This window comes from Lithobates pipiens, unplaced genomic scaffold (genome assembly GCF_037356315.1).
Source record: "Lithobates pipiens isolate NorthernLeopardFrog02 unplaced genomic scaffold, aLitPip1_a1.2 Scaffold_30, whole genome shotgun sequence".
NCBI lineage: Eukaryota > Metazoa > Chordata > Amphibia > Anura > Ranidae > Lithobates > Lithobates pipiens.
The window spans coordinates 34,602,291-34,617,249 of record NW_027507791.1 but is presented as its reverse complement, the minus strand read 5'-3'; the positions used below and the strand labels follow the sequence as shown (position 1 = coordinate 34,617,249).

Genomic DNA, 14,959 nt, shown 5'->3' with positions numbered 1-14,959 from the left:
ACGTAGTTCCGACAGGTGTGTGTCATGGGAGTGCGAGGTATCTTCTACCTCAGAGACTTTCTCCTCCACTATTGTCAGCCTTCCCCGGATCTTATCTAGGTCGCACCTGATCAGGGTGCATTCTTTAGAGAGGTGGTCTATCCGCCCCATGAGTTCAGCCTCGCTCACACTTATGGCCTCCAGGATGGGTCTGGTGATTGCTTCATGCTCTGCTGAGAGCTCCGAATCATCAGGAAGATCTCCCCCACTGAATTGCTCTGGGATGAGGGCACTGAGCCCTGCCTGGATTTGTGCTCTGAACATGGGCAAAACTGCTCCTAAGGACCGGATGAGTGCAGGATAGACGGAGCTCTGAGGAAACGCTTGCTGCCCCACCTACATCTGACCACGTCCCATATTTTAAAATATCTTATATTAAATTGCCCTTAAAGTGTTTTGTGAACCATCACCTTGTAAAACAATCCATTCCGTTTAAATAGAAATGAAAGGCAAAGCATTTGTGTATACATATAAAATATATCAGAAATACTTTTTCCCATAACCTCTGTTCCCTGCTGCATAAAAAGTTTAAAGTGGAGTTCCACCCAGAAATTGAACTTTCGATATTCGGATTCCTCCCCCTCCGGTGTCACATTTGGCACCTTTCAGGGGGAAGGGGGGAGCAGATACCTGTCAATTCCCGGTATCTGCTCTCACTTCCGGGAAAATCGCTGCACATTTACGCGATCTACGCAATGTCTGGCAAATCCTCCTTCCCCCTGCTGTCTTCTGGGAGACACACAGGTCCCAGAATACATCAGGGACCAATCAGAACATGCAGCACGACTCGTGCATGCACAGTAGGGAACCAGAAGTGAAGCTGAAAGTCTTCACTGCCTGGTTTCACTTACCAGGAATGGCAGTGGCAGCACCCAGGAGTTAATCTGAAGATCAGTTGGAGTGCTGACATAGCGGGCTCCCTGGACAGGTTAGTATCCTTATATTATTTTTTTTCCACCGGTGGAACTCATCTTTAAGGAGGTGGGGGTGGAGAAATAACAGCACACTGATCTTTCCAGTAAATTGCTGTGAGGGGGAATCAGCACAAGTCTTGGCCATTTGAGGACAGGCAGGCTGTTCTTCCAGCACAGCTAGAACAAAGCTGGGAAAAATGTGCTCTAATGCCTAGAGTGGTCAGTTTGAAATGGGAAACAGGGGGACTGGCAGGATCACCTGGTATTCCACACAAAGAAAGCAATAAAAAGAATGAGATATTGTTTAACACAATTACCTGGTACAGCAGGTACATATCAGAAATATGAAATGTTGAGATAACGTTCTTTAACCACTTCAATATCGGGCAATATTCACCCCCTTCCTGCCCAGGCCAATTTTCAGATTTCAGCTCTGTCACACTTTGAGTGACAATTACACTAATCATATGACATTTTTATTTTTTTCCCACACATAGAGCTTTCTTTTGGTGGTATTTGATCACCACTCGCTACAAATAAAAAAAATACCCAAAATTTAGAAAAAAAATAATGTTTTTCTTTGTTTTTGTTATAAAATTTTGTAAATAAGTTCAACTCCTTCACTGATGGGCACTGATGAGGTAGCACTGATGAGGAGGCACTGATATGCAGCACTGATGGGCACGAATAGGCAGCACTGATGGGTACTGATAGGTGACAGTTATGTGTACTGATGGAAAGCAATGATGGGCACTGATAAGGGGCACTGTTTAGCGACACAGATAGATGGCACTGATGAGGAGGCACTGACTGGCATTACTGATGGGAACTGATTGACATCCCTTATGGGCATTGATTGGCATTACTGGCAGGCACTGGTGGGCCACCGATGGGCATCACTGATTGGTCTGCACTGATAATCAATGCGCTGGTTATCATTGCAGACCCCCCTTTCAGGAGAGCTGCTGATTGGCTCTCTTCTACTCACACCTGTCGGCGCAAATAGAAGAAAGCAGATAAACAGCACTTCCTGGTTACCATGTCATCGGCTGTGAACTGATCATGTGGTAAAAAGCTTACCTCATGGGCTCTTTACCTAGATTGGAGAAGCGGTGTGTTGGTTTGATTGCTGTGCTGTGTGCCCCCCGAGGGTGTGCATGAGCAGCTTGTCCTGCTGGACATCATATGACACCCAGTCAGGACAGCTGATCCCCGCTGTGGCTATCATTTTGCTATTGGTCGGGCACTGTAGTTAAATATATGTTTTTAATCCCATTATCACCCCCTGTAGTGAATAGTATCAATCTGATCTGTTGTCTCTCTTGCCTGTGTTTTATGGTGACCCGTCAGATTTAGTAACAGGAGTAACGTTCTGTCGCCGCCATCTTGGTACACCCCGCACTCGTCCACAGTAAGGATACAGTGAGAAATCGGCAAGCGGACATCTTGTTGCACTCACTGGAGTCTTACATTTTACACTAACTCAGCTTATATAGTCAAATGGAGTATTTTGAAATCCTCCAGACTGTTTTGATGTTGATTTTTCTAATTAGCGGTGTTCTATCATATTAGCAAACATGTGAGATCACCAGGCCCGCCGCTGATTATTTTTTTTCAATGTGTAAACATTCAGACGGATTTCAAAATACTTAATTTGACTATATAAGCTGAGTTAACTGTTAAAAATAAGCGTGTAATGCAAGACTCCAGTGGGTGTATAAAGATGTCCGATTTCCGCCTTCTCACTGTATTCTTACTGTGGAGGAGTGCGGGGTGTAGCAAGATGGCCGCAACAAAACATCACTTCCATTACTAAATCTGATGGGTCGCCATATCCGACAGAACACCTTCAGCTCTGGTAGTGTCCTATTACATCCAATTGTGATATGAGAAATGTAAAAGCACACAAAGGCCAGGAAGAGTTCAGGCATGTGTCATCGGTACTCAGTATAACTTCCTTGTAACAAGATCTTCTTTTCTGAAGTGTTCAAAGCACCCAGAATCATTTTATGTATTTATCCCAAAAAATAAAGTTACATTTTAACAGCAGATATGAAACAGTAATAAGTTATATTTTACAGAAATGGCAATCAATAGAAAAAGACCCGTCTTCCTTCACTCGCACCTTGTTACAAGATTTTCAGGATCTGGGAAGAAAAGCTGTGATTGGACTCTGGAAGTGTCTCTATGCACTACAGAAATATTATCGTCATCCGAAATTATTGTCGGTTCTGGATGAGATCACACAGACAGGTAACAGGACTTTGTGTTTTCAGACAACAATGTGATAAAATAATGATTGACACCAATTATCCCAAAATAATGATTGGCACTAATTATCCCAAAATAATGATTGACACCAATTATCCCAAAATAATGATTGACACTAATTATCCCAAGTGTCCCTCCATTGTCAGTGATAAACACAGTACACATACACCGCACTCCTCACCACTATCTTTCTTCTCTCCTTTTCTCTTTGGCAGATTTGCTCTTCTTCCCATTTCCAAACAAATCCTCACCGTCAGATCAGAATTTGTATTTATTTTAACAGTATAGATAGGATTTCTAATAATGTGTTTATTTTCTGGACTGTAAACCATGTGACCACATTACTCCTCCCCCTTTCTCTGGAACGCCATGTCCCGTCTCCTAACTACTAAAATATTTCTATCTGAAAACTGATATTAGATTACATGGAAACAACCTTGTTTTAGAAAATCGTTCTTTACTGCACATTGGACTGGAGGATATAAAAATTAAAAGTGAATGTAAACCCTAAAAATATTAAATGTATAATTGGAAGTGATTTGTTGTATCTGTTTTATTTGTACAAAAATATTGTGTAGCAAAGTTTGTTTCCATTGCAGAGATGTGCACAATTTTAACTTCCCTGGCGATACGATTATTTCAGATTTTAGGTGCTGAAAGCGGTACAATTTATTTTGCATGAAAATTTGGCGTTTTATATTGTAGTCCTGTAATTCTTAGGAATAACTCACTTAAATCTGTCCAAACCAGAATCTAGCAGACATCCCGGGTATGATAAAGTTTGAAAAATGAAATCATAAATTATAATATAATAAATAACTATAAATAATTATACCAAATAATAATATAACATATTCAATAATTCAAAAACACAGAAATTTTCTCAGTTGCAGAATTGTCGCTGTCATTACTTTTCAGTATTTGATGACGGATCTCCCCACAAATCACTATCCCTCAATTCTGCGAGTGATTCTAATTTATTATCGCTGTTTTCTAGCTGGTCTAAAATCGCTTTTGATGTAAAGGGACAGTTTTGGTTGCTATGGACAATCTCCAGTTTCCAGGCATAAAGAACAGTTTTTATAATATAAAACTGCATGCAGGACACTGGAGAAACCACTAGGGACAAAGGGGATGTGAAATAATTACATATAGTAATGTAATCTATAAGATTACATTATACTGTATGTATACTGTGTGTTTTACTTTTTGAATTTGGCGCCGTTCTCCGTCCCCGTGCGTCGCACCGCTCACAGGGAACAGAGCCCGGCGATCTGATGAATCGAGCGGAGGACGGCTCGCTCGTACAGCGGGGGGACATCGCTGGATCCAGGGGACAAGGTAAGTAACATCTTCCTGGATTCAGCGATGCGATCCCGAGTCTGGGCCAGGGTTACCGCTTTTGGTACAAAATTTTCATCCCGAGCCAGACTCGGGAATACCGCCAGGGGGGTTAAAGACCAAGTTCACCTTTTCCAGAAAATAGTCTATGCAGTCATCATGGGGTCCTAGTAGTTATTAACTGCTTGCCGTCCAGCGGCCGCAGTTGTACAGCAGGTTGGCTCGGCGGCACAAACTGCCATCATCGTACGTTGGGCATGTACACGGCAATCTGTGCCAATTTACTAGCGGGGGAGCCAGCCAGCGGGTCCACCCGCGATTGCTCCAGAGAGAAGCAGAACAGGGATCTGCCAGTGTAAACAAACAGATCCCCGTTCTGTCAGGGAAGTAGAGTGAGATTGTCTGTTCCTAGTGATTAAGAACAGCGATCTGTCTCCTCCTCCAATTAGCCCAGCCCCCATACAGTTAGAAACACCTCTTAGGGAACACATTTAACCCCTTGATCGCCACTAGTGTTAACCCCTTCCCTGTCAGTCTTATTTATACAGTAATCAGTGCATTTTTATATGGTCCCAAAAAAGTGTGAAAAGTGTACAATTTGTCTGCTGCCATTACTAGTAAAAAAAAAAAAAATGCCATAAAACTATCCCCTATTTTGTAGACACAATAACTTTTGCATAAACCAATCAATATCCGCAAAATTGTAAAAAAGGACACGTCGCTCGACCACGCAATTGTCAGTGAAAGCGACACAGTGCCATAACACAAAAAATGGTCTGGTCAGGAAGGGGGTAAATTCTTCCAGGGCTGAAGTGGTTAAAGAGCGCCCTGGTAGAGGTCCCCATATTCTGACCATATATAAATATATAGAAGTGATCTGATTAATATTGTGTTCTGACTGATTATATAAATAATACACATGTGCAGCGTAAAATATTTTGTTTCGGAATTTCGTTTTCGTCCGAAAAATGTATTTATTTAGTTACTCCCGAAATTCGTTTTTACTTATTTCGTTTTTCGTTCAAAAATTGCATTCGTCTGAAAATCCACATGAATTACGGTCGAATCTGTCTTTGAAGGCTTATGGTGTCTGTCGAATGTATAAAGAAGATTCAATGGAGCTAGTATATAGCATACTTCGTGTGAACTTTAGAACCCTATTAAAGTCTATGGGACTCCAACGTTCAAAATCGAAAGTGCTAATTTTAAAGGCTAATATGCAAGTTACTGTCCTAAAAAGTGTTTGGGGGCCTGGGTCCTGCCCCAGGGGACATGGATCAATGCAAAAAAAAGTTTTAAAACGGCAGTTTTTTCAGGAGCAGTGATTTTAATAAGTGAAACAATAAAAGTGTAATTTTCCTTTAAATTTCGTAGCTGGAGTGTGTCTAAAGTATGCCTGTGAAGGGGCACATGTTTCCAGTGCTTAGAACTGTCCCTGCACAAAGTGTCATTTCTGCAGAAAAAAAAGTCCTTTAAAATCACTTGCAGCTATTATGAATTGTCGGCTCCGTAATACAGAGAACACTCATTGAAAGTCAACATTCAAAAAAGGGCAAATGGGACTTTAAATGAGGCGTGTTGCTGAGTAAAAAATATATATTTATTTGTTGGGTACAAACCATATCACAAAAAGTGTCAAACTAATATAGGACACAATTAACTTTAGTATATTTCTTTAAATACATTTGTTTAGATATACAGTCATTTTGCAAGGTACAATACAACATCATTAGCAATGCAGATGTGTAGATATACTCATCCATTCATAAAACCAATAAACATTAGCCATTGCTCATAGTAAGTCGAAATGATCTCGGCATCAGTTGGATATATACTCGACGCACATTTCATGGCTCTTGCCAATCATCAGGAGTACAAATGCTCTGAAATTAGATCAAAAGTGTCTATAAATATGGGATAACCTTTAAACGGAGAACAATCTCTCAAGAAAAGGGGGGGACAGGGATATCGATCTCCCCTGGGGCTGAGGTGAGGAATCGCACCCAAAACGAGGACAGCAGCTGTGTAAAGCCCAGGTGACCATGATAGTGTAGGATGTGTGCTTACCAGGCCGTGCTATTCTGCAGAAATATAGAGATAAAGCCTATTGAGATTATTTACTATTGATGGAACAAATCCATACTTGTAGGTAAATGAAATAAATGAATAATGTGCAATTAATGCAATCTTTTTAAAAACTCATTGAAAGTCATTGATAAAATTTTTTTTTTTTTTTTTTTAAATCGTGGGGTCCCCCAAATTCAATTACCAGGCCCTTCAGTTCTGGTATGAATATTAAGGGGAACCCCGCGTCAAATGTAAAAAATCCATACCAGACCCTTTATCCGAGCACGCAACCTGGCAGGCCGCAGGAAAAGGGGGGGACGAGAGAACGCCCTCCTCCCTCTTGAACCGTACCAGGCCACATGCCCTCAACATTGGGAGGATGCTTTGGGGGTCTGTGACCCCTCAAAGCACCTTGTCCCCATGTTGATGTGGAGAAGGGCCTCATCCCCACAACCCTGGCCGGTGGTTGTGGGGGTCTGCGGGCAGGGGGTCTTATCAGAATCTGGAAGCCCCCTTTAACAAGGGGACCCCCAGATCCCGCCCCCCCCTGTTTGAAATGGTAAGGGGGTAAAAAAGTACCCTTACCATTTCACAAAGAAAGTGTAAAAAATAGTTAAATAAGACAAACACACTTCTGAAAAATTCCTTTATTAAAAATAAAAATAAAATAAAAAAAAGATTCCAGCGGTGGTAATCCACTCTTGCTATCCAGCGATGGTTGGATGATCATCTCTCCGGGGTCCAGCGATGGCTGATCTGATCCAGCGCAGCAAATCCATCCATCTTCTGTCTCCACGGAGGAGACGCTGCGGGGATCCCGGCGGCCTGACGTTTGTTATATGTGGAGGGCGGGGCCACCCGTCACCTGACCCCACCCCCTCTGACGCAAGGGGAAACCCGGACTTCCCCAGTGATGTATGGGTGACCCCGCCCCCCACTGATGTAATGGAAACCTGCCTGTGTTACATCAGAGGGGGGGTGGAAGCCCGGGTTTCCCCTTGCATCAGAGGGGGGCGGGGTCAGGTGAAGGGTGGCCCCACCCTCCGCATATAACAAACGTTAGGCCGCCGGGATCCCCGCAGTGTCTCCTCCGTGGAGACAGAAGATGGATGGATTTGCTGCGCTGGATCAGATCAGCCATCGCGGGACCCCGGAGAGATGATCATCCATCCATCGCTGGATAGCAAGAGTGGATTACCACCGCTGGAATCTTTTTTTTTTTTTTTTTTTTTTTTAATAAAGGAATTTTTCAAAAGTGTGTTTGTCTTATTTAACTATTATTTACACTTTCTTTGTGAAATGGTACCTTACCATTTCAAATGGGGGGGCGGGATCTGGGGTCCCCTTGTTAAAGGGGGCTTCCAGATTCTGATAAGCCCCCCGCCCACAGACCCCCACAACCACTAGACAGCGTTGTGGGGATGAGGCCCTTCTCCACATCAACATTGGAGACAAGGTGCTTTGAGGGGTCACAGACCCCCAAAGCATCATCCCAATGTTGAGGGCATGTGGCCTGGTATGGTTCAGGAGGGGGGCGCTCTCTCGTCCCCCCTCTTTTCCTGCGGCCTGCCAGGTTGCGTGCTCGGATAAAGGGTCTGGTATGGATATTTAGGGGGAACCCCCACGTCAATTTTTTTTTTTAATTTGACGGATGGTTCCCCTTAATATCCATACCAGACCTGAAGGGCCTGGTAATTGAATTTGGGGGACCCCCACGCTTTTTTATTTATTTATTTATTTATTTTTATCAATGGCTTTCAATGAGTGTTCTCTGTATTACGGAGCCGACAATTTATAATAGCTGTGAGTGATTTTAAAGGACTTTTTTCCTGCATAAATGACACTTTGTGCAAGGACAGTTCTAAGCACCAGAAACATGTGCCCCTTCACAGGCATACTATACACATACCCGGGTATGAAATTTAAAGGAATATTACACTTTTATTGTTTCACTTTAATCATTATTAAAATCACTGCTCCCGAAAAAAACGTCCGTTTTTAAAACTTTTTTTTTGCATTGATTCATGTCCCCTGGGGCAGGACCCGGGTCCCCAAACACTTTTTTAGGACAGTAACTTGCAGAATCTTTTCTCTCTGTCGAAAAGGTTAGGCACATTCGACCACAGGTTCTATAGACACAGATTGTTATTGTCAGAGTCACGTTGAACCTCCTATTCTATATCGAACTGTTGTAACAACAAAAATGAAAATAAAAGCGGAGGTCCACCCTAAAGTGGAACTTCCGCTCATTGGAACTGTTAGGGGCAACTCTTAAATAAGTTGCTCTTAGGTTAATATTGCTATGTCAAATTAATGCTTCTATAAGAATTATGACACGGAAGCAGATATGTCTGTGTCACAGTCCGGAGCAAATGAAGGACCGCACCCTTTACTTCTTTCATAGGCCTTTTATAGGCAGCAATAATCTTATCGACATTACCAAATGAGGTTAAGGTACAAAGAGTTTCTCATCAGTAAACACGTAATGATTATTCGGCAATTCCTAATTGCATCTAGATACAGATTGATACATCAGCAGTTCCAAATTCCATCTAGATACAGATTTGATACATATACAGGTAAGAAAAGGCAAAACAATTTAAGTAGAACTCTAAGCCATTATTTTTAACCCTATCAGAACCCTCCCCCCTCCGGCGCCACAATTGGCACCTTTCAGGGGGGAGGGTGCAGGTACCTGTACAGTATAGGTATCTGCACCCTCTTCCGGCATAGATATCCGCAGAATCTACGGCCCTTTCCGGAAAATCTACGCCCCTTTCTGCAGGTCCCCCGCTGTCTGCTGGGAAACACACGGATCCCAGAGACAGTGGGGACCATCCTTATTGCGCAGCGTGACTCGCGCATGCGCAGTAGGGAACCGGGAAATTAAGCCCATAGCCAAGATGGCGGTGGCAGCACTCGACAGATCGGCTTCGGGGGCCGACATCGCGGGCACGCTGGGCGGGTAAGTGTCCTTATTTTAAAAGTCAGCAGCTGCAGTATTTGTAGCTGCTGGCTTTTAAAAAAAACGGCGGAACTCCCGCTTTAAGCATTTATTTATGTCGGATCTTTCGTTTTTTGGATTCTGTGCTTTCGTTATTGTTTGTCAAAACGAAAACGAAAATACCTGAAATTCGTACGAAAATGCATTCGGACGAAAACGAATGCACATGTCTACTAAATAATATACCGCCATATTAGATCTTTGTGTATTAACCTTTTCACTGCCAGGGCATTTTTTGCATTTTTTATACATGTTAAGTAAGAAAGCCAGTATGGTGGCCTGAATTTATGGGAGGAGCCCGGGGGGTATTTAAGCAGACCACTCACCCATGCTCCTTGTCAGTTCCAGTGCGTGATACCCTCCCCCCTTTCCCCCCTTTTCAGGGCACTTCTCAGCACATTTCTCTCCACGATCATTTATTACTTATCTTGGGTATGCCCCTTTTCTTGGCAAACCAGCCAGATGACCAAGGCACACCTCAGGTCTATTTTATGTTTTAAGTCATGTCGTGTGTTTATGTGATCCACAGTTGTCTCGGTCATAGGGCACGACCATTAATGGCACATTTTAGGCCTAAAGATCAGTTAAAATCCCCACACATTATATACATTCTGAAGGAAACAGTTTATCAAACATATTTGCAGTAAAAAGATATTTTAGTGCACAAAACACAATATATTTCTCATTATTTTAATAAAATATAAATATTGTGGTATAGATACCCAAAGGATCAAACCTTAAAACTAATCTCCAGCTTTACTTTAACTAACTAGTTTGGTCCATGCTGGCCCAAGTGCTCTGTATAAACTTTACACAGCACCTTGTTCTGGCTATGGGACTTAAACATCCCATCCCACATCATGACATCATCCACCCACCTCTCCACCTCAGCCAATCAGAGGAAGCTTTGTATTTATTCATGCAGTTCATATAGTGTGCCCAGCAGGTGCACATGTTAGTGTAGGAAAGCATTTCACAACCTTTTTCTAGTCAAGGCACCCCTGAAAAGTATTTTCAGTCTCACACCACCCCAATCTAAGGCTTGGTTCACATTGCTGCATGTCACAGAACACTCACAAAATTTCATATGTTCCTGACACACAGATAAACATACTGCTAATTACCAGATGTGCAGGGGTGACTGTGATGGACCCCCATACTCAAGAGGAGTATGTCCCTGGTATAAGCTTTCCTTGCCCGGTACCAGCATGATCCAAGATCCCTTAGCCCACCCAGTTACTTGTTGAGACATCAGTGTAGGGTGGTGGAAAACACAAGACTGTTTATTCAAACACAGGTACAGAGAGATATACACTCCGGGGATAATCCTCCCTTCTTTGCATAATGACACAGGGCGGGGTAAACTACAATCAGTAACAAGAGACAAATAGACAGCCTTTAGGAAGGGCTGCAGGAGAAATCCCCCTCCCATCTCACAGCTAATCCACATACACATATAAATCCCATAATACTTTGCTCCCAAGGTAGACAGAAACAATAGAACAATGGGATACAGCCACTTAAAAAGGAACTGCAGTCTGCTCACATAATTTGTAATAAAACATCTTTGCCATTCTGAAGCTTCCCTCCAACCACTTTGCATAATATTTTATATATACTGTGATTCTGTACTTGCCAAATATGCTGAAGAAATCTCCCTCCACCAAATCTGGCTGCAGCCATTTTACCTGTGGGCAGCTGAAGCTGCTACCTGTCCACTTCCTGCATTTACACAAACCCACAGAGGCACATCTCCAGCTCTGCAGCCCTGCAGCTCTCATTGGCCCTCTTATGACTCCTTCCCCCTCCCTTCCTGGCAAACTCTCATGAGAGTGAGAGAGAGAGCTGTGCATGGTGTCATTAGCCTAGGCTTTTTTGCCACGCTTGATCTATTTGTTGCAAAGTTTTCTTTTTTTTTGCCACGCTTGATCTGCTTGCTCCAAAGTTTGCAAATTGCAACACTGCGATTGGCTGCACATGTGCTAAAAAAAGCCCAAACAGCTGAGCTGTGGGAAGTGAGCCGGGAGATCAAAGCTCCACAATCTGATGGAATAGGGTGGCTGCTCTCTACTCCTCCATGATGGCTGCCTCATTGGAGTTGTGCCTCCCACTCAATTTCCTCCTCTGCTCTATCCAGCACCCAAGTTGCATCAGTGACATCATCATCATCATCATCATCCCCTCCATCCTCACCATCACTGGAGTCAACTCAGCAATACGCTGTGGATGGGTGAACATAACTGCCAATTTAAGTATAAAAAGGAGTTATTCCTGCGCCTAATCAGGAAGAAATCTAGTTTTTGTACCGCTGCACACACTGAAAATGGGGTACTTGAACCCCAATTACAGGATAAAAAAGGCAAGAAGTAGTGATGCGCAGTACTAAATTGGGAAATTTAGCCTGAAAGGCTAATAGATTCTATAGGCACCAAGGTTATTAGGTGATAAGTGTACTACCGCCCAAACTGGAAGGGTGGTGTATAAGGAACCAATGTGCGTCTTTTGTGAGGGAATGGTAAGAGACCCTCACTACTATAACATAATAGTGTTTGGAATAAACATCAAGTGAATATAAGGGCATAAACGAGAAAAGATCTAATGGTTAAACCTAGTGATTCTCAATGTGATTTTTTAGAATTGGCATAATCGTATAAAGTGATAGGGCTGAACAATGAGTGGATCCGTGTAAATGTCTCCTACATCATAACGTGAATTAAATAATATACATAAAGCAATCAACAAAATATATAGTGATAATTTATGCGATTTGTTAAGATTAACAAAATTGCATAAAAAGTGCCAGTGCTAGACAGTAAATAGGTCTGTGGAAATATCTACTACACCATAAAAAACAATATACATAAAACAGTCACTAACTCAATGAATCAATTTTGTGCAGAGAGTGGTTGACCCATGGGACGCTACCGGAAGTGACGCAATCGAGCTCGAGGCTCGTTTATACCCCACACATGAGATTTATATGTTTGTGAGTATTTTAACCATTTATCTGAATAAACTTCAATATTGTTCAAAATTACTACGCTATGGGGCTCCCTTCCTCCTTATCTGTTTAACCCCTTACATAACACCCAACCGCAGAGGTACCCCCCCATGCTGAGTACTGCTGAGCGACCATTTAAAGAGACCAACACGGCGCAATAGGCAGGAGACGTTAGGATTTGGGGACACAGGAACAAGACCTCGAGGGATAAAGATTACCAGGAATCCTGAGGATACTTATGTTACATGCTGTTACCTTACAGCTGTAAGGTGAGGGGACACCCATATCTCGAGTACACAGGACCACGTGGGATATATTCACCATCACCACTACCACCACCGATTACATCGCTACTTTATAGTGCACATAAATCTAAACACCAGCACCGTATGCGATTTCCTTGTCATATGAGATTTTCGATATAATCGCTACCGGTTGTTGCACAAGTTTGAATGGACACATTTTGATATATGTCATTGTGCAATCTATAGAATTTTTTATATTTGTTTATATAGTTTTCAATTATTGTGCACAACCTTTTTGGATTATTTCTAGAGAGATTTTATTTTTTTTCTCCTTTCTTTAACACTAATATTGTTTATGCGTTTTTTATTATTTATCTTCTGCCAATTTTGCACGATTGTATTTGCTTCACCGTACTTATATTATTTATTATATGGTAGAAAGACACCCACACGTATTTATTTTATAACCTCTTCCTAGCACTGGCACTTTATGCGATTTTTGTCAGTCACAATCAACCACTCTCTGCACAAAATTGATTCATTCAGTTAGTGACTGTTTTATGTATATTGTTTTTTATGGTGTAGTAGATATTTCCACAGACCTATTTACTGTCTAGCACTGGCACTTTTTATGCGATTTTGTTAATCTTAACAAATCGCATCAATTATCACTATATATTTTGTTGATTGCTTTATGTATATTATTTAATTCACGTTATGATGTAGGAGACATTTACACGGACCCACTCATTGTTCAGCACTATCACTTTATACGATTATGCCAATTCTAAAAAATCGCATTGAGAATCACTAGGTTTAACCATTAGATCTTTTCTCGTTTATGCCCTTATATTCACTTGATGCTTATTCCAAACACTATTATGTTATAGTAGTGAGGGTCTCTTACCATTCCCTCACAAAACACGCACATTGGTTCCTTATACACCACCCTTCCAGTTTGGGCGGTAGTACACTTATCACCTAATACCCTTGGTGCCTATAGAATCTATTAGCCTTTCAGGCTAAATTTCCCAATTTAGTACTGCGCATCACTACTTCTTGCTTTTTTATAACTGCCAATTTGTTGTTAACCAGTGTTCTCTCCTCTCTGTAGGCTCATGTTCCTACTGTCCTCAACCTCAGAATCAACATCTGAACAATGGTCTGGCAATTACTTGACCGAGTTCCCTAAGTACCCTTGGGTGCAAGCCATCTGGTCCTGGTGATTTATTAATGTTAAGTTTCCCAAGTCTAATTTTAATTCTGTCCTCTGTTAACCATGGAAGTGCTTCCTGTGATGTGTCATGAGGATAAACACTGCAATTTTAGTTACAGAAGCCCCCCGATTCCCTCGTGAAGACTGAGGAGAAGAATAAATTCAATACCTTCGCCATCTCCCCATCCTTTGTAACCAGATGTCCTTCCTCGTTCTTTATGGGGCCAATATGGTCTGTCCTCACTTTTTTTACTGTTTACATACTGTGGTAGTGTGATACCCCACCAGTGTATGGGTCTAGGATTCTCAACCAGGCAGGTTGAGGGGCTCCAGTGTATTTGCTTGTTTGGGAGGAAACTGGCTTTTCAGTTTTCTCATTATTTATTTAAGTCCACTTTGGGACCTGGAGCCGGGCATTTCTTAGTGATCCCGGTAGAATGAAATCCCCAGTCCTGGGTCCAGGTTTGGAGACTCACCAGCACACTAATTGTTCAGGTGTGTGTGGGCCTGATAGTAGAGTCAGGACCATGGTTCTGGGCTCCACCCTCCCGAGGAGTCCAGGCTTGCAAGGGAGAACCCAGAGAAGGCAGGTGTGCACTGGAGTAGCCAGACAGTGCAGGTGGCATGGTGAAAGCCAGAGACCCGAGCCTGAGGTCGCTGACAGGAGTCAGGAGGCTCCATGTCGGAGCCTGAGCAGTGGTGCTGCTGCTGAAGAGAGCCAGGTAGCTTGGCATTTTGCACTTATGTTGTTGCTGTAGAAAGCTGAAACCCATGTGTGGGCAACTGTTTGTTATTGGACTTATATTTTCCTTTAATAAAAGTGGGCTAACTAGCCCTTAAATAGCACAACTGGCGTGGACT

At 42.4% G+C, this 14,959-nt stretch overlaps 1 protein-coding gene across 1 annotated transcript in view; it reads left to right on the top strand.

Annotated features, from left to right (window-relative positions):
* Positions 1 to 2,839: 2,839 nt before the first annotated feature.
* LOC143942156 (uncharacterized) overlaps positions 2,840 to 14,959 on the top strand; it is a 1,285,630-nt gene continuing 1,273,510 nt past the window's right edge. Inside the window, exons 1-2 of the mRNA XM_077463417.1 lie at positions 2,840 to 2,893; positions 3,035 to 3,206. Of these exons, the coding sequence (XP_077319543.1) occupies positions 2,840 to 2,893; positions 3,035 to 3,206 (226 nt within the window). The remainder of the gene's footprint in view (positions 2,894 to 3,034; positions 3,207 to 14,959) is intronic.